Here is a 25784-nt window from a genome sequence, read left to right on the forward strand (position 1 = left end):
TGGTTGGGTTTTTACCTCCCCTCAGTACTGGTTCTTTGGAACACCGAGTGGAGTCCCGCTGCAAAACTGCACGATGACAGCTCCAGTGCCCTAATGTCTGTTTTGTTTTCTCTCTGTAGTCTGTATGGTGACTTCAATGGTAAGTTAAGTTGTATATGAAGAGTATTGGAAGTGGGATTCAGCGTAATTACTATTGAGCTTAGTGTTAATAGAGATATTTTAAAAAAAATACATCTGCGTTTTGCTCAGATTCTGTCATACTTGAATGTGTACTGAAAACTTATCGTGTCCTTTTAGTTAGGAAAGTGTTGGTTATCAAATGCACAATGTTATACTAGGTCTGAAGCTTTTCTTAAAAAAAAAAAAAGCACTCCCTCCCCTGAAACTCTATCATGCAGCTGTTTAATGTAATGAGTATTGTCATACTAGTATATGGTGATGGCATATGCTAGCCCTGATATTTGAAACTGCAGCAGCAGGCTGTTGATGGGAAAAAAAATAAATCAGAAGCTTTATGCAATACCCCTTCTTCTAACAAGTTAAAATAGATGTGCTATTAAATAGTTCTAAGTAGTTATTAATTAATACTGCAACTTCAGTGGGCACTGTTTTCAAACTGCTTTAGTTCTGTGTAAGTAGTTCATGGCTGTACTAGGCTGTTCTCAAATGCAGCACATAGTATCTGTGTCCCAAGACTGTTCTGCCAGGGAAGCCTTCAAATACAAAGAAAAGATACCAGTGAAGTTTAGACACCATAGAAGGATAGATCCAAAGTGAGTTCAATTAATTCAGCATCTTTGGTAGCAAATGGGTGTTGGAGATGCTGGGACTAATTACTTTGAAGACTTGAAGTGAGGAAATAAAGGTAGTAAAGCTACCATGATTACTAGAACACTTCATTGCTCCTTAATCATATGTGGGATGTGGATGTGCATGTTGCTAGCTGAATATCTTTGATTAGCAAAACAGATGTAGGATAAGGAGAGGCTGCAGCCTTTAGGAAATAACTAAATTTTGCTTTTAATATGATAAGATACTGTGCAGAGGGAAGGAAGAAACTGTACTTGCTTCTGGGCCTGCAGGTATTTTTCCTGTTCCTTCACAAGCCTGTCTGATGCATGTTTGTTCTTTAATCCTTCCCTGAAGTCAGTCAATTCCCTGTGTTTTTTTTTTCTCAAGTGTTGTCAGGAGGTGTTCTATCTTGCATTGTGATGAAGCAGCCCTCTTCAGCTAAATATCCTTTTGTTTGCCTTGAGTGTCCCCTGCAAGTGCATTTTATTAAAGGGTGTAAAAAATAATAGTAAAGAGGAGAAGGATGTGGAATAGTTACAAAGCTGCATGGGTGCTTTGTGGATTTTTTTAAAGAAAAAAGACATCTTGCACAGAAGTTGAGAAGTGAAGCTTGCTTTTGAATTCAGTGCCATCTTGACAGTATGGGCTTTTTTCACATTTTCAAAAATCTTTCAGGTGCCTACCAAGATGGATGCATAGCTTTGGAGCCAAGTACTTAGTCTTTGTACACACACACTAATTAAGCCTTGTCTTTTTCTTCCTCACCATGTTCTATTCCAGTTCTAGACAAGGTCAATACCAGTACTGTTTTTTCTTTTGGATCTGGGTGAGGTGGGGGTAAGTTGTAGCTTTACTTGTAAGGTATAGTTCGGTGTTAATGTAGGATAAAAGGTCACCTGTATAGGAGGCAACTGTTCAGTATTCTGATGGGGTCACAGAGCAAATTGCAGAAGCAAAGGCTTATTATAATATCTGGCTCAGAAATAATCATCTTGGTCTAAAGATAAAACTGTAGAGGGCCTGCTTATTCTTTCGTAAGTATCAGGGAGCTGTGGAGAAACTTTGTTCCTCTGATCTCTGTTCAGTATTACTGACAGTCTGTGAATCTTTCCAGTACATTGGAGTACATCGGAGAGCAGGAGTTGAGCTGGAAGGTAACTAAAGAGCATTGGGCAGATTTGGGTGGCATCTATTGGATTGCCTTCTTGCAGGCAGTAAGAAGGCTTTCTTCCAACTCGGAAACACCATTAGGAAGGTATTTGGGCTCTGGCAAACCCGACCAAGCTGTGACCCCACATTTATAAATACTTCACTTTTTGTCAAGTTGTTAATCTAGTGAACTGTAAAAAAATAGGTGTAGTTGTGGGCCTTGTTTGGGCAAGGAAAGTGGGCAGGTAGCCTTGGAGAGTAAGGGTAAGAATTACCTCCACTGTACCTTATTTTACCTTACCATTGGTAAGGTAAAGCAGAGAAAAGGGCTGGTGGCTCTTACACATGGGAAAGAAGAGGGGAGTTGGTGATTCTTCTGTGTTTGGGGGGGGGGGGGGGGGGGGGAAGGTGATGTGTTCTTGTCTAGTTTAAAGTTAAAACTAAGTCTGGCATCCTGCTAAAAAGTATTAGACTTCTAATATTTAAACGTGCTCAAGTTCAGCATCTCAGTTCAGTCTCTCTGGATGCACGTGCCTTTCACATTCTTTGTAATCCAAATGTACAATACCTTGTTCCTCTAACGCATGGTGTTCATTGAGTAATGAGAAGGTGTGCATGCTCAGGGGGAAGGTAGTCTCATAGGTGAAGTGTACCACAAAGTGTTTGATTCTTGCTTAAAGCCTGGTACTCAGGATTTTGACAACTATTTTTCTCTTACTGCAAAGGTTGGAACATTCCTAAAATGCAAATGTGTAAGCTAATATTGTATGTTCTTGTGTGCAGTTCCTGTGAAAGAATAGCTCTGAGCATAATAAAGTCCTGATCCTATCATTGATAGGATTAAAGACAGCTTAATCCTCAATCTAGCAGGTGTTGCCCTGGGTGTGCCTTCCATTTGCTCAGTTTTAAGCATAACTTCTCTTCTGTGTGTGTAAGTTAGGTTGTTTGGTTCATGATTTTATACAGTTGTGTGGTAGTATGGTAAAAGTTTTGCAGCTCACTAACTACGTTGCTAAAAATTATGATGTTAATGTATAAAACTGTTTTTCCTGGGTTGGGAAAATGTACTTGTGACACAATTCCCCCCTCCTTGCTTTGAGTGCTACCTGGCTTAGAAACCTTAAACTTCTTAAAATCCCTCTGCTTTTTATTGTGGTATCCTTGCGACAGTCGAAGATCCACATGCAGATCCGATGTGGAGGAAGCAGGAGTCTTGATCGGTTTTAATTATATTTCTTCCTCAAGAAACCACAATTAAACCACTTCCCCCAATTGTCTTACGTGGTGTAGGAATCTTGCTATGTAGTAGGCCTATGACCTTTTTTGTGTAGCTCGGTGGAGAGAAGCCTTTGTTCAGGACAGTTAATCAGCTTTAGATGGCTTTGGAAAAGAAGCCTTAGCAGACATTAGCTTGAGTCAGTACTAAATATCAGTGACTTTAAAACAAACCCAAAAAGCAACCACCTCCCAAGATCCTCCTGATCTGTCCAAGACTTCTCCAAATGATATGTGGATGATGCCAAAACCTGAGATCCACTTTAGTTTTGCAGGTAACAGGTGAGTACGTTCCCTGCCCCTTTCCGTTGAAAACAGAGCTTTTCTGGCTTTCAACTGTCTTAAGACTTGCTGGTAAGAGTGAGCAGGCTTCTCAACTTTAGGCATTTCTGAATGTAAACTAACCTCCAGCTGAAGCTGAACGCCATTGAAATGAAGACTCAGTCTCTTCCCTATTTACCTTTTTTAAAGGTAGATCTACGTAATGCCTTTACTTAGATGTCTAATCTTGGTTTCCTCTGTGGAACCTTTCTAACCTGTGTGTACACAAATAGAGTTTTGGGCAGAAGTTGGTTGTTGGAAAATGTTATTTTCTTCCTTGAGATTGCAGCTGCTTCTGTTTTAATTTTTAATTAAAGTTACTTCCATTGTTGCTAACAAGTTGAAAGCACGCGTGTATGAGCGCCAGGTAGCAGAATTGCACACTGAGACTCTCACAGGGTAAGCTTCGCAGTTCAGCAGCTTGTCGGTAAGTAGCAGTAATTTAAAGGCTCCTGTAGGGGTGGGGTCAAGCTCTTGCTATAGGATCTGCTTTGTTGGAGAAATGTTGCTCTGACCCAAGTATGCAGAAGAAACACTGAAGGCACAGGTTCTTCACTCTTCCCTTCTTTTCCATTGCTACCTTAAGGAAGGGAAATGATTTCTCAACCAAGAAACAAACTGGTTCAGTATTCTGCAGTTAACATTCTCTGTGCTGAGTTTTGAAGTACCCATGTGCTGATTCTCCCTGTGTTATAACAAATCTTTCATATTGAGGTGGCTTAAAAATCTCCAGGCTTCTTTTGAAGTGACACTGTTGCTGGCTGACTTGCAGCTATCCAGTTCAGACTGGTCTTCTGTCAAATGCAGATTGATCCAGAGGCTTCTGGGTTCCTGTGCTTTTCATAGCCTTCATATTGGTGAGCAGAAAAAAATTAACTGCTGCAGTATGGGCTGAAGCATGCAGAAGAACTTAGTTTTTAGCTGATTTTAAAAATAGAACAAAAACAGACATCAAGGCACTGAAGACAGAAGCTACAGGTGTTGCAAACATGAAAAGTATTGAGTCATGGCATCCTGCTGCTGAGAGTATTCCTTTTCTTTGTTAATGAATTCACGTTGAATAATACACTGATGAAAAACTTGGGTTGAACTAGTTTTGACATGCCAAAAGGATGATATGGAAGGGTAACAAACTTGCTTTCTTTGGAGAACAACTTAATTTGAATTTTAGTTTGAATTAGGTTGTGCTCTCCCCTTGTTAATAGCTATTGAGAGATTGTTTTCTGTAATAAACTTCGTTGATGATGCTCTCAGAAACAAGAGGAACAGTTGATTTTGATAGTAAAAAGTTTCTTATTTTTGAAAGATGCAGAGCATTAAACAGTCAAAAAGAAAGAATAAAATGAAATACATGCTACTTTTCTTAACTTTTCCTTTGGATAGGGATCTAAGATTTGAATGGCACCAGTATACTTCTGTGAACCAAAATGCAATCCAATGAAGAGTGAAACAACTTGTATGCTTCCTGCCCCTAACATAGGACAAACAAAGCAATAAGGTGATAGAACTGAAGAGGAATGCCTTCAGAACAGTGTTGTTTGTTCCATGTAATTCCTTTACTTTGCTTCCTCATACTGCAGCTTCTTTTTCAGAAGAGAAGGAGAATACAGAAGATTATAGGACATGAATGCTTTTACATCCTTAGCATTAGGTAGCCTCTTAAACAGCTCTCAAGCATCTCAGTCAGGATTTAGTTCTGGTTTAACTTCTCAGTGCGCTAAAATAGCTTCATTTCAATACTGAAAAAACTATGGATTCCTGTGTACCACAAGCTGGGGACACTAGCCCCGTACAAGCAGACCTGAGACACCTGAGCTCAACTTTGTATCCTGTATAAGCATACAGAGAAAGGAACGTGATTAGTGGTTTAGGTTCCTTTTTGCTCTGCAGCTGAATAGGAATATTCTGCTGTCCAACAGGTGCATTTTTTTAGCTTTATTTGTGGCTGTCCCTTCCACCCATAGGCTTCTCTTTGTTCTGTAGGCTCTTTAGACAGTCATTGGTACTGTTGACTGGTAATGAAGCCACCTGTCAGCAGGAGCAGTGCTTTCCTATAGGTCAGAATAGCATCCTGTTTGGTGTGTTAGTTTTTTTCGACAGCCCAAAAGGACTAGCAAAGGTTCTGATTGTAGCATAGACCAGTTCACTGTTTTCTTTCTAAACCGGTGGCTGTAGCTAGGTCTTAGTAATCTTTAGTGACTTGGAGGATACTTAAAACCTTATTCCATAAAGGCATTTTCAGATTGTTCTTCCCTACCAGACCCAGCAAAAAGTCTCTGGTCTCAGACGTGAAGTTCAACTGACATGCTTGAAGCAGGGGAGACTGTTCAGCTTCTGCAATCACCATGTCTTTGCACCGTTACAAAACTGTATTTTTCAACTCCAGAAAGTTTGATACTGTCTATTTAGAGTTTGCCTTAAACAGTACTTGATCTCTGATTTACTCAGACTGCATATTCTCAAGCTCTGGTGTGCTCTGCCCAATATCTTCCAGTCCTTTTGCCTAACAGAAGTGAGGAGTTAAGGATGCTGCTGTGCTGGCTTGGGGTCACGGCATGTATAACCTGTTGGATGATATGGTCCAACCTAACTGCGTTGGCGTTCTTCTTGTGAGCAGCATTATGCATCTTTTCAGAGGCACTTTCAGTGTTCCTTTCTATTCTAGGAGTTTGTAAGTCTTCAGTTTGAGGTACTGAATATGCTAACTGCCAATTAGCAGTATAGTTCCCCTTAATTCTGAACTGTGAGATTGCAAATGAATATATGTTTAGCTTTTCTCTCTTCCTCTTTTGCTCTTTTTTTCTTCCCAATCTCTCTGTTGGTTATTATAGACATGTACATAAAATGATGTACATGAAAATTGGTTATATCTGTTCGTGCTCCCAGCAACTTGCTTGCTGATTCTGTGAACGTGGCCTTGTCTGCTGCCACTGTCTCAGCTAGATTGGTGGGCAAGATCTAAGGTCTTGAAAGACTGTAGGTAAAAGCTTTCTAATGTAGCAAAAATCAAATGTTACCTTCATCTTGTGATGGCTGTCTGCGTTGTGAAGCCAGTGGAACAGTGAGTATCTCTTAATACTTCTATGATTTTTCTGTGGGGTCTGTATCTTGAGTGTATTTATGGCCTGCGGGTATTTCAGAAGCGTTCTGCAGTATCCATAATTCCTTAGTGTACTGAGGTATTTTTGAAGTGCTTGAGAAATGCTTCCACTTGGATGATTACAGAACAGCTGAATTAGCAGGAACTGTTCCATTGCAAATGAATCTAGGAAGAGTATTGTATTGAAGCTATTTTTTGTCAGCAATCTGGAAAAATCTGTCTGTAGCTAACAGTTTGTGTAAGTTAACAGCTTATACCTGGCATGGTATTTTGGTATTTAATCGGTGATTTCTTTCTTTCCCCTCCCTTCAGGGGATCACTTGTTATTCACCTTTTGCCTTTCTGGTCTTGCTTAGACCTCCCTGTTTTGTCACTGAGGTTCAGAAACTGTTATTCATCTGCAGAGTTAGGGAACTCTAAAGTGACTTAGGTCCTGCTTTCAACAGGAGATTGGACCAGAGCATCTCTAGAAGTCACTTCCAGCCTGGGCTTCCTGGGGTTCTAACTTGGCACTTGGGCTGCTATTGAGCCCTGTATCGAAAAGGCGTCGGGTCTGAATGGGAGTTTGCCTTAGTATGTTGTTAAAGTCTGCTTGCCTTCCATTAATATTTTATTAATCTCTTCCAAGAGAGCTGACTTAAGTCATGCAGCTTCTCAGTGTGTAGAAATTCTGTGCTGGAGCAGGTATAAAAATCTGTTTCATTAGCACCTAATGTTCTTCTTAAGAACAAACTTCCTTGTCGTTTGTCTGGCTTCCCTGCATTGAGGTAGTGTTACAGAACTGAGAGGCTGTATAATGTTTTTAGCTGTTAACGTTCTCCTCCTCCTGAATTTGCTCTGGGGTGTGTGTGTGTGTGTTTTGGGCTGTTTTTTTTCCTGGTTTTAGCGTTGTGAGGGGAGAATATAAAAATAACATAATCCAACTTTGTGTGTCATTCAGTGCAATTTTGTATCATTTCTATATTAAAAGCAGTTAATCTGATAAAAGTCCCCTTGTGAATTTTGTATCACTAGATGCAATGCAGTAGGTAAACTGTAGTGTGCTCTAGCATCTTTAAATAATGTAGACAGCTTATGGCTTTTCATGGGGAGAACATAAACATGAAAACAGATAAGAAAATAAGTGGTAGCTTGCTTGCTTCTGTGCTGGGGTAAGAAAAGCTTGGCATTCCTTCAGGCCCAATGCTTTCAGGCAGCTGAATAACAGACTCTGCATCAATGCAGTTGAAATCCAGCATCCTTACTGAATCTCATGGGAGAAGATCTCTTTTGCTTGTTATTGTGTAGAAACTTCTTATCCGGCAGAAGGGAAAGATGATGAGAATTTGGGAGATGTGGTCAGAAACTAATTTGTCTAGGAAATCTTTAGTATGTTGTTTTTTACCCAGTCATTCCATGAACTCTTTCTACGAGAACGGATGAGAGCTTACTAAACTGAGAATAAGGGCTTCTGCCTGTGTGGAGCTTTGACATGAAGGCTCACTTGTTTGGAGGTGAGGACTGCAGTGGAAAGAGCTGGGTGGAGCTGAGAACTACTGAATTCAGAGACTGTAGTGAGGAAGAGTGCTGTATGAAAATCAGCTGCACAGGACTTGGTTTAAATCAACTAACTGGAGTAAAAACGCTACTTAAATTTGAGTCAGCTGGTGAAGTGGTAGAAGTAATTGAGTATTTGCAAGTGCTTGCTTGCAAGGCAAGAAAGTAGTTGTGGATGTTTGCAGGTGAAGGAGAACCTTGTGTGCAGTGAGCAAAAATGAGGTGCAGCAATGAGATCAGTTGAAAATGAAGTAAGATCTGAAACAAATTAGTAGTTACTGAACGTTATGCAGTAAGATCTTTGGTTTGGTTGTAATTGCTCTCAACTCTTAAATGCGTTATGCATATATTTAGAAAGTTGCTTTTACCCTAAATGACTAGATTTGTCACAGATACAGTTCATCAAGTAAATTCACTACACTAAAGCGAGGGCATATGAATCTGAAGTCTTATAATTAACTTTTTCTGACAAATGTACTAAACTCTAGTTCTGGTTGGCAAGATTGCAACTTGCTGGAAGAAAATGTCCTGGACTTTCAAGGCACATAACATCCTCATGCCTTTCCTTCCTTCTTCCCTCCTTTTGCCTAATACTGGCTTCAGGATGCTGAGCTTTTGTAATTTTGACAAACTGGCTTGCTGCTGCAGCATTAAAGAAGGCACTGTTTGTAGACCAAGGTGTGAAGGGAGAGAGTATGCTGACCAACACACTTAGCTCAACTCCCAGCAGGTAACTGGTGTTGTAATGGGGTACTGCAGGCAGAGGCACTACATGGCCCTGAATACTCAGGAGGCTGGATTACAGGAGCCTGAAAAGCTGTTGCATACCAAGACTCTTGCAAAGAACTTCAAGTACCAGTTGTGGAGGTGATCCAAGTAGATTAAGGAAGCCTTCTTCTCTTGAAAAGCCTTAGTTTCTTTTTCATGGGGATTTTTACCGGTTTCTCATCTAATGTGATTAGAGGCCTGAGGCCTGTTGGAGCACTTTTGTTTACTCCTTTTCCTCTCCATAGCCAACATCACAGTTCAGCATCTTTCTGCAAGTACTTCTGGGTGTTAAATAAAAGCTGGTGCAGGCCTGTTGTATAGTTGTCTTTCCTCTGTCTTGAAAGCTACGGAAGAGTGTTGGTCACTTCCTGTCATCTCTTTCAGGAGTGAGAAGGTAAACATAAAGGCTTCCACTGCAAGCTGACAGGTGTTTTTTTGTATTTTCTGGTCATTTTGGACTTTCTCCAGGTAATACATTGGCATATACAGCTTGGAGCTGTAACACTTGTGATAAGTTTGTTAGGTCTGCAGAAACTGATTTCTACTTTTCTTTACAGTAAGGAAGACAACAGGCAAGCATAATAAGGAAGTGTTTACTGAAACAAGAATATTGTGCAAGATAACAACTTGATGCCAGTGCTGTTAGATGTTGTGAATTTATTTGAAATACATTTTTTTCAGAGTTCGTCCTTAGTCTAAAACGCCTCTGCTTACGAGGAGAGCTTCTGCAGGCCAGTGCTTTGGTATCATTACAGCCAAGAGTATAGAGCTGTAAAACATGAACTAGAATAACTTGTTTACAGAAAACTTAATACGAGCAAGGGACCTGAACTTAACATTTTCAAATGACAAAGCCTGTTAACTGAAGCACAAAGGTCTGGTGTACAGTTGTAACTTCATCTTATTGTGGGTGTGTGGAGTAAGCACTCAATGTAGTCAAGGAGATGTCTTGAAGTGTGACAGGGCTGCAGTTCAGCTGATGTGCTGGCATGTGCATCTCCTTTGAGGTAACCGAGTTCAGGTATCTAAGGCTGGGGAGGGGGGGAATAAGCCTCACTCCCAGCACTTAGCTTATAGATGGATTGGAGGAACAAATTTGAATGAGAACGGTTCAGATTTAGGAACCTCAAGGCTCTCTCCTGATTTTTTTTAGCAGCTCTAGTCAGTTGTGACTCACTAAGAAGATCTCTTTCCTGCAGGGTTAACTGGGCACCTGATACTGTGTGTCATCTATACTTACAGGGAAACTTAAGTTAATGCTTTGATGTCAAAGGTTGTAGCCAAATCATGAGGCAGCATTATATTCATTATATTGAAAGGCGAACGGGGAGTTGTGGTACCACTACACATTAAGAAACATTAAGTCGAGAGACTTCAATATATGTTGGACCCTGGGCATCATCTTGATTTGATGGATGGCTTGCAGGGAAAGACAGCTGACAATTCATTTTTGGACACAGCTGAAAATGTCTTGGATATAACAACGCTTTGTGCTGTGCAACTCTTAAAAGCAAATTGTTGAAAGTGGTTGATGCAGGCAGGCCACCATTACATCAAGGTTTCTCTAGATGGTGCCAGGATTGTGGGTGTGATGCTGACTTTAGCATCTTCTGGTGTTTTGTGGAGAAGCCTATGCACTGGCTCTAGCAGGGGAAGCATGTGGCTGGGGTAGTAGAGCTCTAGTTAGCATTGCTCCTTGCACAATGAGTCCTTGTGAAATGCACGTTCTTCTTGTAGGTGGTATGAGATTTATGGCAACCATTTTATAATATGACCGACAGTTTGACATAAGCACCTCACTTAATCCTCAGCTGACCTCTGTGCAGAGGATACTGTTTCCTCCTTTCAGAAAGAGACTTGATAAAACTTGCCTCCTTGCTGGTGTTTACACAGATGTTTTCACTTGTGTTTGAATATAAAGAAATGGAGAATGCACAACAGCATTTGACAATGCCTGTGACTGGCTTCAGCTAGATCCTCTCGGCAGTGCTGGAACCTCAGTGGGCTTTTTGCCTGTTTAATGCTAGTAATGCTAGTTACTGGGCTCGCATCTGTCGTATGCTCTCTGTAGAGAATGCTATCACTTAGACTTCCTTCAACTTGACTAACCTGCCTGTGCTAGCAAGCTGGCGTAACTTCCAGCTATAGCAGGCCTTTTCCAATCCACTATAAATTGTTCAGGTGTAAGAAGACTGCATCTGAGCTAGCGGGAGCCTGATTGCTGACTTGTTGTGCTGTGCAGGCATCTTGATCGCGTCTGTGTTCCTGTGGGCATTGTGCGCGGCGTGTGAGGTGCTGGTTTGCATAATACCAATTTATATGCCTGGTTTCTTATGGCTTCCAGTGAAATGGAGTAACTTAGGGGTCTCTTATTTTCTGTTCACTTCTGTTCAATTCCATAAGCCCTTCTAGAGGAATAGAAAGTGGCAGTCAAGAATCATCTGGCTATAGTGATGATGTCTTCAGAGTTATTTTACTGGTGATACCAGAATTTGAGCTGAGCCTTAGTTACACAGAATTGTCTAGGTTGGAAGACACCTCCAAGATCACCTAGTCCAACGTCTGACCTAACCCTAACAAGTCCTCCACTAAACCATATCGCTAAGCTCAACATCTAAATGTCTTTTAAAGACCTCCAGGGATGGCGACTCAACCACTTCCCTGGGCAGTCCATTCCAATGCCTAACAACCCTTTCAGTAAAGAAGTTCTTCCTAACATCCAACCTAAACCTCCCCTGGCGCAACTTTAGGCCATTCCCCCTCGTCCTGTCACCAGGCATGTGGGAGAATAGACCAACCCCCACCTCGCTACAGCCTCCTTTAAGGTACCTGTAGAGAGCGATGAGGTCTCCCGTGAGCCTCCTCTTCTCCAGGCTGAACAACCCCAGCTCCCTCAGCCGCTCCTCGTAAGACTTGTTCTCCAGACCCCTCACCAGCTTCGTTGCCCTTCTCTGGACTCTCTCAAGCACCTCCATGTCCTTCTTGTAGCAAGAGGCTCAAAACTGAACAGTTACTTGCAGCTGAAGTGGTATATTAAACCTTTCCTGTCAGACTTCTTGCTTATTGTGCTTATAGATATAACAGATACTAAATCAGTGTGTAGGCTGTGTTGTTAAGCTTGGGTTGTTTTCCTTGTGGCTTTTTTCACCTGTGAATGTGTGTGGGGAATTCTGTGTTAACTGGTTTCCACACAATTTAAAAACAGTGAAACTGGATTTGCTGGTTGTGGTCCTGTTGCTGTACTTTCTGTTTAGAACCACTGATTTTACAGGATACCAGTCACCTCTCTTCACTGAGAACTTAAGTGAGAGTTAATCTTAAAAATATCTTTGTTCCTGAAGTTTAGTTGGGCTTTATGGCACTTAAATTTTTAAAGCAACTGTGCAGTTCAATTCTTTCACCTATAAAACTAAACATTATCCCATTAGTTATGCTCTCACAAATTAGAAATTCTTGTTTCTAGTCAGATTTTTTTCTGAATTACTGTATCTTTCTGTGCAAATGGGAGTTGCGTAAATCTGATCAGAGAAAGAAGCAGATTTAAAAGCATAAGTTACTTCTGTTATCTTGTGGATACTGCTGCTTATTCTTGAAACTCATTGCAGGAGATGACAGTACCAGTTAAAATACTTAAATACTGTTGGTTCTCTATCAAGCATTGAATTTTTACTAGTTAGTTTTTCCGATGTTGACAAATGCAGGTTCTCTTAAACTGCATTCATCTTGGCTCCTTAAATAAAATAACTATAAAATAAGTTATTGCTTTTTTTGGTAGACTGTCTTCTGTTACAGATGCACTAGAAACTGGTTGTTCTACGTAAGATTCTTCTGAAGAGTATTTATATCTCACCCTGTGTGTTTTTAACTAAACTTAAAATTCATAGTCTTTTTTTGTCTTAAGCTTTTGCTTAAACTATAGCATTTTACACTTGCTTCCTTTGAGGCATGGCTGTGAGTCTTCATGCTACATGTCTTAATGAGTCTCTCTCTCTTGTCTTTCAGTGAATGATAGTGTCTAGAAAGGGTATGTCCCTTCAGGAGAGAGGTGCCAATGTCCAACCGGCCTAATAACAATCCAGGGGGGTCACTGCGACGTTCACAGAGGAACACTGCTGGGGCCCAGCCACAAGACGACGCAGTAGGAGGAAGGTATGATTGTTGCTTCTGTGTTTTTTATGTATAAAGGCAAAGTTAAATTGACTTTAATTAAAGAATGAAGTTTTCTACCCTGAAATTCAAGCACTGAAACTTGAGTAAAAACTTCTTCTCCCCTCAAATGCTATCTGTAATGTTGTTGCATGGCCTGAAAACATGGGTAACTCATCGTAATGCAGCTAGAATAGCAGTAGTAGATCTGTATGGAAGAAGCATAACTACGCGATATTGCAAAATCACAAGTAGTAACAAATTCCTTCCACCTTTTCCTTGTCTTTTAACAAGAGTCTCCAGAGGGCAAGGAGACTCACTGGTCTGTGCAATCTGGGAAAATCTGTGTTGCTCTTAGAAAATATTAAGTAACTGCCATCTCTGTCTTGCATTGCATGTTACTTATGTGCAGGTTTTGAATAATTCAAGAACGAAGAGCTTGTCATGTATTACTGTATTCATACTCGTGAGCGAGTGGACTGGGTAGTATGTTTTGTAAGTGGCTGCATCTGTAATGTAGAACTGGATCCTTGAAACTTTCCTGTGTAATTATTATGTCAACTAAGGAAGTAAGAGTCTTTATCTGAGTGAAGCATGTAAGGATATGTCTCTTTAATTTTGTTAACCTTTCTTCATTACACTAATTTTACAGTACCATGGTAGGCAACATCTGTCAATGCATTTCATTGCATTTCCTCAGAGCTATTACTGGTGCAGTTGTTTGAATACATGTATTTTGGTCTTGGGTTCTGTGGTATAAGAGTATTATTAAAATGTTGCACTAAGTGGTACCAGCTAAGAAGTTCTTGCACCGCTTTTTTTCTGTACTAGAATTCAAAACCTTCATAATATTTCTTACTGGCATACGGTCTAACTGAAAACAAGGTCACTGCTTGATGGGTGAAGGATGCTAACTGTTCTTTTAAGGAACCTTGTGGGAAGTAATTTGATCCACAGATTTGGGTTTTACTTTTTCTAGACATTGCATAAATGGAAAAATGAACGGTAAACACAAGGCTTCTGCCCAGTGCTTTTATAGCATGGGGAGGATAAAGCTGTTGCTTGATGTAGCTGATTATTTTGCAGACCAGCACTGTTTCTGGAGAGTTCTCCTTCCTTAACTGAGGCATGGTGAACCCTTCATTCTGTTCTGCATATTGTGTTATCTCTACATCTAAATAAATGTTAAGATGGATACTGCCCTACCAACTCTTTTTCTCCTTCTTCCTGACATTCTGCTACAGAATATCAGGAGAAGCTCTACAATGAAGCAGATAATCTGAAGAGTTTTAGGGGTAACACTACTCTCTTACAATGAAAATCCTGTGTTTTCATGTATTGCAACTTGTCTTAAATGACTGAACCTTTTCCATCTCTTACCAAGTCCATGTCAGTCAAAATTCTGTAAGTAAGAGGTTTATCAGAACTAAAGGCCTTTGTTTATTTGAAATTGATGGGAGCTTTCAAACCTGCTCACTTCTTTTTAGCACGATTTTGAAAACGTGGGTTCTTTAGAATGGGACCTCTGCTACCGTTGCAGCTATTTACGAGCATTTTTGGTTAGCAAAGCACATAAAGGCCTGGACAAAGCATACTTGCTAACATAAACATTATAATGAATTCAGTCTCCTATTGTCTTTTGTATGTTCTCCTCAGTAAGGTTCCTCAAGTGAAGTCTGTTGTGAAGGAGGTCAGAAAGATAGCCCTTCCAAGCTGAAATGCTAATGCGTATCTCTGATTCTTGTATATCTTAAAGGTTTCTTGCTAGAACTTTATTGATTTTTACCTGATGAGCAGCTACTCTTCACTTACATAAAGACTTTGGAAATTGTGAACTCCCGTCTGGTCTAATGTGTAAAAATAAATGTGGAATCTTCCTCCTTTGATACATAGTATTGGCAGATTTACCTTAACCTGGAAGCAACAGTGCGATCCCGTTTTGTTTTAGACTGGACTCTATTAGTGTCACCCCAATAACACTTCTGAATGGGGAAAGCCTGTGATGTGTTTTCTCCTGTTGTTTTACTAGTGATTACTCATCCAGCTTGATAACTTGATCTGATATTTGGGTGTTTGATTTTGGTTTGTTTTTTTTTAAACAAATAGTGTTGCTAAGTTCATAGGCTGTGTGGAAAGATTGTTGCAGCACCAATTGGCAGTAAGCTTAGTGTCTGTGATGTGCCTTTTTTAAAAAAAAAAAAAAGAAAAACAACCAAACAACAAAAGTATATGTTTGTGAAAACAGATGTATAAACAGGTGAACTGCCCCCCCCTTTCCCTTCTATGTATGCACATAACCAAACATGCCTCAGTGAAGTTAGACTAATGTGTTTCTTCCTTTTTTTGGTAGTGATGTTGAAATAACTGTGCTTTGAATGCCCTGCTGTTGTGGATGATACAGTACTTTCAGCTTCAAAAGTACTTAATGGTATCCTCGTAATTTAAAATTACTTTTATGGTGGAACCCCCCTAATTGTACAACAGGAACTTCTGTCTGAACTCTTCCTTCTAGCACTTTGCATTGAACGTGGACTCTCTCAGGTTTGTAAGGAAGCAGGAGTGATAGTTTTCCTTTGCAGAGGGAAAATGAAGAGGAGTGGGAAGCAGATCCATTAATCAAAGTGCTCTTTCTTGTGGGGAGTGGAAGGGTTGGGGGAGGTACTTACTGTTGCTTTCTTAATTCTGTAACTACGTTGTCCTATGTGTGTTGAAGAACTGCATCCTTGTGGCTTAAAACCCCAGTGAGGGCACAGACTGCTTCTGAGCCACTAGCATTTATTTTAAACAGCAGCTATTTGGAAGTGTTGTTGCAAGGCACGTAAGATCTTTTCTGAAAGTACTGTGGATGACTGTTTCTTTCGGTTACAAGCAATGCTTCAGTGTATTGGTGCAGAGTGATGAAAGTGGTCCTGTGTACAAGTATTGCAAAATACTGTTTTTTTTCCAGTGGCATGAAGTGACAATGGTGCTTCTTTTTTAGACTGCATGTTGTCAACTTTTCTGCGGTCTTTAGGAAAAGCAATTCTGAAGTAGGATTTTAATTTGACACGAGTGATGTACAGACAGTTGTAGTGAAAGTGTAATATTGTTGCAAACTAGGTTTTTGGAATATATTAAATATTCTTGTGTGCTTGGGATTAGAGACTAAATGAGAAGCAAGAGTTGCAAGTTGCGTAGATGACATTGGAATACGTTTTAGTCTAACCATTTTCAAATACTAAAGGCAGAAGAATCTTTTTGTCAATTACATTGACTCTGTTCTGAGTGGGATCTGGTCTTGGACCAGTCTTCTTAATATGTTAAGAACTAACATCTTGCATGAGGCTTGAGTTGCCTGAGGAGGGAGGCTTTTCATTTTTTTGGCTTACACAGCCTATTTCATGTGTACAAATACCTTTGTATCCCCCTTTTGATAGAACTGAATGTTCTTAGTTTTGTAGATTTCATATTTGGAAGCATTGAGTGCTTTGTTTTCAGCTACTGAGGAACAAGAATTAGGTGAAACACTGGTTATTAACTTCAGAAGGTATCTTTTTTAGTATGCAGAGTAACTTTTTGAGGAGGGGTTCCAGTGAGATCTGTATTATGTTTTTGCTAAAGAAAGCTAAGGGCTGGTGGTTTCCACAGGACTGTTTCTACAAATCCCGTGAGCTGGATGGTAGGTCACTTGTCAACTTGTTTAAGTGTTATGCTGAACTGAGTGTCTGCCTGTGAATTAAAATGTGTATCAGCAGACAGCTCAGCCCAGCTAAGTGAGCCTTGAAGTAGGTAATAACACTGTCCTTTTTGTTGTGGAAAAAACTCCTGAAAGTGCAGCAAGCCCTCAGTCTTTCTGGATCTGCCTCTGCAAATGAAAACAGACAAACACAAGCTCATAAATACTTACCTTCTTCTTCACTTACTCTCTCAAAATACTTCTTGCTGGAATATTTATTGAAATTAAATTTCTGAATGGAAGATTTATTAATGGGAAAAAATAAATAGCTTGTAACTGGGCCAGTTAAAGTTCAAAACCTTGAATCACGTGCGGAATTATAGGCAGCTTACAGCCTTTAACATGAATCAAACTTTTAACTGTCCATGCAACTCCCATAACACTTAGTTTTCAGAGTGTTCCTCTTCTTGTTTCTAGATCATTGGACTATTCTAACAACTTTGGAACATAAGTTAACTTTTAACAAGACCTTAAGCAAGCTGTCACAACCTCAAAATAAATTGGGACACTTGTTAGTTGGTGTATAGTTCTAACCTTCTCTTACAATGTCTTTAAATTGCCAGTCTTTTTGCCATTATCTAGATCTTAGAGAAGGGGGGGGGGGGGGTGAATGTCATGCTCCTTTTAACTGATGTGCTACTACATGTACAGTTGCTATTGTCTTGTGTACCTACTTGGCCACATGCAAGGTGAATAATTAAACTTGAAGAGAGAAAATTGAGTGCACAGTATGTCTTCTGAAAATAATGCTAATAAAAATCCTTGTCACTTCTGACTACACATTTGTTGTGCTTCTAATATAACGCTTCTGCTCTGGTTGTAGGCATTTACTACTAATAGTTTGGATAAAGAAAACAAAGTGAATATGAATAGTCTGCACAATACAGCATTCACAATCCCAACAATATGGTTGTAGCTTGTTGTCCATATGAATTGAACACTGGTATGGAATTACATCTCTAAAGCATGTAAGAACCTGGAGGGTTCAGAGGTGGAAGGGAGCAAGCTTGCACCAAGTGGAAACTCTTCAGTGTATGCATTAAATACTTGATGTTGTGGTGCACTGCTTTTTGCCATATTTTGGTTGAAAAGATTTTCTAATTATTTTTGTTCTGTGAATGCTTAAAGCACTAAGTTGAATCCAAGTCTAATTAAATCGAAACAAAATCTTAAAGGGAAAATCAATGTATTTCAGAATAAATGAACCCTGATCAGTTAGCTTACATAAAAAAAAGACTAATACCAAGTGTAAATTGTTATACTTTTACTGTTGGAGTAACGGAAGTTACCTTCAGGAGAGAAGTAAATTTAATGCCTTAATCTTCTGTTGGGAAAAGAAAAATCTAAACACTCAGGATTGAGTGAAACATTCCCAGGGTTATTTTGATAGAATTTGCTGTTGTGAGACTAAGATTTACTTCATCTTTTGAGTAGTAAAAATTACTTTTCTTAATATGAGGAATAAAGACAAATTACTTGAGTATGGAGAAGACGCTGTTCAATTAATCTCTTCAGACTTGTGTTGTTAGAAGGGTGAGCCACCACAGAATGCTTTAATATGGGCTGTCTAGATGCCTTCATTATTCTCTGAGTAACTGGCTTTAGGAATACTTTAGGAAAAATACTTGAGGAGAATAAGAAAAAAGTCACTTCAGAAGGAAGTTTAAAAACATAACAAAAATAACTTTAGGAAAAACTGATGAAGGAAAGTTACCAAAAAAACAGTTGTATTACTCAAATTTTGGTGTTTTGACTCTAAGTATTATCATGTGGCCATCACTTAGTTGGTTAGTCTTAGTAGGATTTTCCTACTAAGGATAGTGAACATGTCAGACATGACATGTATTAGGCTTAGTTTTTTCCAACCAAATCCCAGAAGTCTAGTAGTGTGGGCGGGACTATCTGAAAGCTTGAGGAAATCACTTCCACTTGCTCTCTGGCCTAAACTTTTTGCTTGTTTGGGGACATGATTTGGAATAGGACACTTCAGTCTTAAATTCCCATTCCACCTCCCTCACCTGTATGATTCACAAGTGTTTGCATAGCTCTACTTGAAGGATGAGAGATGAATAGCACTTCGATGTGATTTGTATAGGCTCTTTGGAAACAATCAATGCTTGTTTAACTTGAAGTGTTGCTTCTTCCAGCATTAATACTAGGACAGTTTGAGGTTAGTAAAGGTTAGTGGTGCTCTATGGTGCTCTCATAGTGGTTCTATGTGGGTAGGATATGAATGGTTGAAATTTCCTAGTTAATGCTAAGTCAAAAGCATGTTCTGGCCAGGGAAGTAAAAGAAAGATGTCTGTTGCCTTAGCAGTTATTTACACTGTGCTGTTTTATATGCTGATGAGCTGTCTCATGAGTCATGCAGATGGTGATACTCATTGGTTTTGAAACACAGATGTGGAATATTTTTGAAGATGTAACTTCCGTCTTAAATATTATCGATAGTGTAATATGAACTTTGACCTCTAGTCAGAGCTCATACAATAAACGAGCTTTTGCATGTAGCTGAAAGCTGCTTGAAAGAACTCTTGTAGCTTATCTATGTGAAACTTACTCCTTTCTCTGACATCACAGGTTTCCTGTCTCATCTGTCTCCCTTCATCACTAGCATGTTACTTTATTCCTCTCACTTCAGTATTACCAAAGAGTGCTCAGTCCTTTGAGTTGGTGGAGCTGCAGCCATAAAAGAATTGGCAAGGTTGAGCTTTCCTACCAAGTGGAACTGGTTGCATTCCCATTCCAAGCATTTCATCTTCTTACACTGAAGAGCAAAGAGACAAACTTGTAAATACTTGTAACTGCATAAAGTCTTAATGCATGGAATCTTGAGGTTGAGCGTATAGATATTTCTGAGAAGAGGTCTTTGATGGATGATCTGGTCTTGTGCCTTACTGTGCTGGCAAACACTTAATGCTTAAGTGAATAATTCAGCAGTCTTGCACACCAGAAAAATTTGGATTTACCTACACAGCTCAGGCATGAGGATATGTTTGAATTACTTAAAATGACTAAAAAATTGTGCTGTACATAACAGTTATATTGGTAGTGACTTGTAACCAGACCAGGTGATTCTCTTGAAATACTGCCTTAATGTGAAAGGGTTGATGTGTTAAGAGTTTGAAGTTGTACTTAATCTAATATTTATTTGTAAATGGTACAAACACAAACCTGTAGGTGGAATTTTTTAATCTGTGTCTCAGTATCCTGATAGCTTTCTGTTTTGACTTTCTGCTGACAGGTCACATTTAGGGCAGGCAAAACATAAGGCACATAGCCCTCCTGAGAGTAGAAAATCTATTTCAAAGACACCCAAAGTGCAGTCTAATACTACTACTGAGCAGTCCAAGGGACACTTTTCCAAAAGGTAATTGCACTTCATATTCATATGTTATCAGTGTTATCTGCACTTCATGACTGTATGTAATATGTCTGGCTATACAGAACTGTTATGAAATGTATGACTAATAGGTTTTAAACTAGGCATTATGTTCAATAGATGTGTTTCAATGTCTTATGTTCTGTTCATGTTTTGTACTTGTAATTCAGCTAAGAGTATTCAGTCAGTGATGGGAGCATACAAATTCTACATAACTAGTCCTGGAATACTTGCAGGTTCTTTTCCTCTCTTCCCCCTTTGTTTTGGAGGAAGATAGACCAAGGAGTTCTGAGATATGTCCAGTATTAATTGAAACCTGCAGTAATCTAAGGAATGCCTGTTCAGAGTAATCATTTTGATCATGTTTATTATCTATTTTCATACACTTCTGCTGTGTATGCACCAGAACAGCTTTTTAGCATGTAGAATTTTGCCCTTTTTGTTTCTTAAAATTAAGGTAATTAATCAGATAAGATTGAGAGACTTTCGTTTGAGAGCCTTCATTGAAGTAGAATCCAGTTATGACCAGTTACGCATTACTGAACAGTCCTTGTTCTCTTGTGGAATTACATTCTCAAGCATTCAGCTTCATGGCTTGAATTTTTGTTTTAATAGATTTACATGTCTATATACAATCCTAGTGAAATCAATCTAGTAGCTTCTTTTTTTGTTTAAAAAAGTGTCCTGTGCTTTTATTTTGCAGTTCATTTTAGTTCTCATGCTAGCAAAGGTTGTTTTTTGGCAATGAAATCTGGAGTATGATCTCATATAAGCATGCTTTTTGTATCAATGTCAACTTAATATTTGACAGGTTATTTTACCTGCGGTTTCCTTTATTATTAGAGATTGCTGACATTTATCTTGCAAAACCGTTGCAACAGCATGAGGTTCCTTGAGTTTAACACTAATGCTATTCCTGCTTGCTTCTACAGAGGCTGTAGTTCATCTGCTGTTTTAATACCACAACAAGAAGATCCAGAAAGAGTTAATACTTCAGAAAAGCAAAAAACGGGGCAAGTGCCTAAGAAAGAAAATTCTCGAGGAGTTAAACGCAGTGCTAGTCCAGATTGCAGCAGGACCAATTCTCCTAGCTCTGCTAAAAAACCCAAAGCACTTCAACACACTGAAACTTCCTTGGAAACTAACAAGCCACATACTAAATCTAAGAGAAGACACTTAGACCAAGAACAGTCTAAGTCTACACAATTGCCATCAACGAGCAAGGCTCACACCAGAAAGGGTGGAGCTGCTGGTAGCTCCCGAAGTCAGAAAAGGAAAAGGACAGAGAGTCTGTCTTGTATAAAGAGTGGTTCAGCAGTTGAATCAACTGGCGCTGAAGAGAAGTCAGCAAAACCCTCCAAGCTGGCTTCAAAATCGGTGACCTCAGCCAAAGCTGGGTGTAGCACCATCACTGATTCTTCTTCTTCAGCTTCGACGTCCTCTTCCTCTTCTGCTGTTGCCTCTGCTTCTTCTACCGTTCCTCAGGGTGCCAGAGTGAAACAGGGAAAGGACCAGAATAAGGCTAGACGTTCCCGTTCTGCATCCAGCCCCAGTCCAAGAAGGAGCAGCAGGGACAAAGAACAGAGTAAAACAGGTGGCTCTTCAAAGTTTGACTGGGCTGCTCGATTCAGTCCAAAAGTTAGTCTCCCTAAAACAAAGCTGTCTCTACCAGGCTCTTCCAAGTCAGAGACATCAAAACCTGGACCTTCAGGACTACAGGCCAAGCTAGCAAGTAAGTTGTTCGCTTTCTTTTACGGAAGAATATACATGTATGTTTTAAAATGAACTCTTCTAAACAAATACGTCCTTCATTGTTTACAGGGTTCTTGGGTCCTTGTTAAAGAGAAATAACTTTATTTTATTCTACTGAGCTTTTAGGTAAAGTTGTGACTGAAACCACTTATAGATAAAGCAAATGGTATAAGTACGCAGCCTGTTCTGTAGGCCTAAGATACTTCTCTATCTTGAATGTCAATTTTTAAAATTTATACAAGATACTTGCATATTGTTGTCATGGGGACATACAAAATCAAGAGTTTTCTAACGTTTACTTGTTCTGTTTAACTTTTTTTGTCATTTTCTTAAACTCTGTGCCATGACTGGGAATGATACTTGTTGGAAAACAAGTTATCTAACTTGTGGTTTCTTTTTTCAAGTTAGGTTTGCTGCTTTTTCTTTTTTACGGTGCCAGTTTCTCATCTTAGTTTAAGATCAATAATATTTTAAACTTTAAAATTGGTATATCTAGTGACTGGCTCATGAATCACTATCTTTTATCTTTTAAAATGCTCTTATAAAACATGTCCTCCCTAGTGCTGAATTGGAGTAATAGGTACCTTTCTTGTACATTCTGATAAGGATTTTAGGCTGTTTCTAAGCCAGAGCCCCTGCTCATTAGTGTGCAGATATGCTTATAGCTCTGTTTCCTTGAAAAATGTGGTACACCAAGGCAGAGTAATAAACTTTAAATGCTTTTTTCATAACATGTTCTATAAAAATTGTTTTAATAGGTTGGATTCCTAAGCCTGGTAACTGTTGCACATTTACCTAGGCATGATCATGAGTAGCATGTTTCAACTAGGGCATGTCTATAGCTAATACTAATGCAGGAAATATGTGAAATAAACAAGGGGAACTGGATGGCTTCCTGTATAATGAAAATAGATTTAATTGACCTAACAGGCTTGTTTTGGATAACTTGCATGACTGGAGTATTGATTCTAGAATGACCTAACCTAGTTGGGGAAGGATGGCATTGGGGAAGGGGAGAGGGGTTGCTCTCTTATGGCAAGACTTTACGTACCTGATTCAAGACTCACGGGGTGGTGGACTCCTGAGGGGACAAACTGAATTTCTCCAGGATAATGAGATGAAGGAATGGGTAGGAATTGATCAAGACTGACTGACCATCAAGTTAGCTCTTAATGAAGCCTGCCCTTTAGTTACAGGCAACTCTTTGACAAAGGAGAGAAGCAACAGGAATGTGCTTCTAAGTGAACACAAAAAGGTGAAGGCAGAGGGTAATTTTTGTGACTGTTTATAACCCTTCAGCACAGAGTGAGAAAGGTGGGATAGCACAACCTCTGGTGGTGGGGCATGTGGAGTAGCTTGAAAAACAACACTGAGAATACGAGCTTAAATTATCTCTCACAGAATGTACTGAGAAAGCCAGCTTGACTAGCTTTAGCTCTTTTGTGACCTGAAAGTCAGCTTTGGCATAAGATAAACTTAAGTAGAACTAAGGCATTCAAGTAATGACAGAAAACAAAGTTGGCATAGACTGTAAGTATATATACTTAAAAAGTCAGTGTTAAGGGTTACAAAGCATAGTAAGAAACATTTCTAGACTCCATTTTAGGTTAAAGAAAGTTGCTTTCTGTAGGTAGTAGCATCCCAGTTTGAGGGGGAAAGATGTGATACTGGGAAGTCTAAAATGTGTAATCTGTTTAGATTACAACAAAACTTACTTGAATAGCTATTATACTGAGTATCACTGATTGGAGTATGATTGTGCTAAATATCACTAAGATTTAAGTATCACTAAGATGTAAGAACTCCATCTAGAATAGATGGAGAGTGCTAATCTTTATATTTTCAAATAGCCTTAGCTTTTCAAATAGTGCATTAAAGCTTTGACAACAGATGGAAGTAATATTGGAATCAATAGTAATTAGTAACTTATCCCTTTAAGAAATACTTGGCTGTTATACAGCTTCACTAACTAGAAAATATTGGTACAAATCTTAAATATTTCAACAAGATACACATTTTGAGTAATGTTGAGAAATGTCAAGAAAATATTAAGAAATAAGAAATCACAGGGGTAGGTTTTTAAGGAGGGAGGGGTCAGGTCAAACTTATTTTCTCTGGTAAGCTAATACCTTTAGAGGATAAGGGAGCAGGAGTAGCTGGTATCTCACACAAATAACAACCCTAAGGCCTTCTAAAGCAGTAAAGCAAATGGTGATGTAGATCAAACTGTGGTGTACACCCCTCTGGAGAAATGTGCTTAGAAGTCATTGCAGTTCTCTTAGCAGAAGCTAAAACTCAGTAGATTTGTATAGAGGTGTAATACAAAAGAGGTGTTTAAAAATTGAAATAGGGCTGATAGAACTAGTGTAAAATAAACGAAGAGCCATAGAAAAACTCAGGGAAAAATGCTGGTGGGGGAGTGGTTCTATGAAGAATGGTCTGGGATGAGAGGGGAGATTATTACGACTGGCCAATGTGGTCAGCCATGTCTATGTAAATACAGTGCTGTTGTTCATCTCTGGATATTGCAGTCAAAGAATGACATGGTTCAGTTTAAAGTAGTTTCAAGTACAAGAATTATTATTAGTGGTTGTGATCTTTGAAGGAAAAACCAGAAGAGCTGAGGTAGCTTACCCTATGGAAGAGAAAAATGAGGAGAGATGTGATTGCCATCTTTGCAGGAGCCTCCCACATACTGGAGGAGACTAACCTCAGCTTTCTTGTTCTGTCCTCACTGGAGAAGTAATGGGCATTAAATGCAGCCAAGCTGACTTTCAGAGATTTCAGCTAGATACACAAGTCGTATGTTGCAAGGGTAACTGAGCCAGTGGCCTTACTGAATAAAGGCTAGAAAGTTCATTGGAAAAGTAAAAATAGCCTGAAGGCTTCCATCTCTTGTTCTGCAGCTAAATATTGTACTTAAAAAAGGCAAATTTTAAGCTTTGCTCTTGATTTGACTATTTTCATGTCCTTTCAAGCACTATAACTTTCAGAAATTTTGGAATGCTGCAAATTGTGTCAAATTACTTAACTATATATATATAAAAGCTTATTTATGCTTCTGTTGCTTCTATTATCAGGGAAATTTCTGCCTCTCTTTGTATGGGGTCTTACCTTTGAGTAGGAAGAAGCTGTCAATGATGGCTGGGACAATGCTGAGAGCAGGGTGACCTAGAGTAGCTGTCCCAAAATGAGAAGCCTCAACCTAATACTTGAAGATTTGGGGGGCTGAGAAGGCTGATGGATATAGTGAAAAGCCAGATAAAGGTCAACACAGAACATGGTGGTGTAACTGCTGACTCGAAAGGGGATGGGCGGGGTGAGGGAGAGTCTGAAAATAGCTCTGAATTAGTTTATTTGCAATGGTAGGTGGCAGTGCTGTCCTGTAGGGCAGGATGTCTGTATGTTGGATTGAGGAAATAACATGACTAGGTAGGAGATACTTAGTTACAGTTGCAGTGATGGGCTGTATGGGGTTCTAGTTAACAGCTGAGGATGTCTGGGTTGGTATTGAGGGGCACAGTGGCATGTTAGAAGGACAGTAGGTGCCTTCCCCTGCCGATGGTGTTTTTACCCCACCTTTATTGCTTGAGCTAGAAAGCAGCCCAACACAGGAGCCAATCTAAAATGTAAACTTACAGCCCTAAGAAGTAAATTTCGATTGATTATCTTTCTGAACTGCAAACAAATGATGTTTGGGGTTACCTACTTTGAAAATTTGACTTTGTTTTGGCTTATGTAATACACTCAGGCTGTTAAAATAAGTAAATGTAGTACAGCTGCATTCAGAACTTGTTTCTTTCATACAGCAAAAATGCCTTTTAAAAATGCTGACCAGTAAACAGACT

The 25784-nt window shown here is 39.4% G+C and overlaps 1 protein-coding gene across 16 annotated transcripts in view; it reads left to right on the forward strand.

Annotated features, from left to right (window-relative positions):
- Positions 1-25784, forward strand: part of TRIP12 (thyroid hormone receptor interactor 12) — a 75816-nt gene that overhangs the window by 12258 nt on the left and 37774 nt on the right. For 6 of the 16 annotated variants that reach the window (XM_083847839.1, XM_083847841.1, XM_083847829.1 and 3 more), the window contains exons 2-4: positions 12944-13090; positions 20047-20172; positions 21117-21916. In XM_083847839.1, the coding sequence (XP_083703965.1) occupies positions 12993-13090; positions 20047-20172; positions 21117-21916 (1024 nt within the window). In that variant the 5' untranslated portion in view covers positions 12944-12992. The remainder of the gene's footprint in view (positions 1-12943; positions 13091-20046; positions 20173-21116; positions 21917-25784) is intronic. The other 10 variants (XM_083847833.1, XM_083847843.1, XM_083847830.1 and 7 more) reach the window with 3 other exon arrangements.

This window comes from Anser anser (genome assembly GCF_964211835.1).
Source record: "Anser anser genome assembly, chromosome: 9".
NCBI lineage: Eukaryota > Metazoa > Chordata > Aves > Anseriformes > Anatidae > Anser > Anser anser.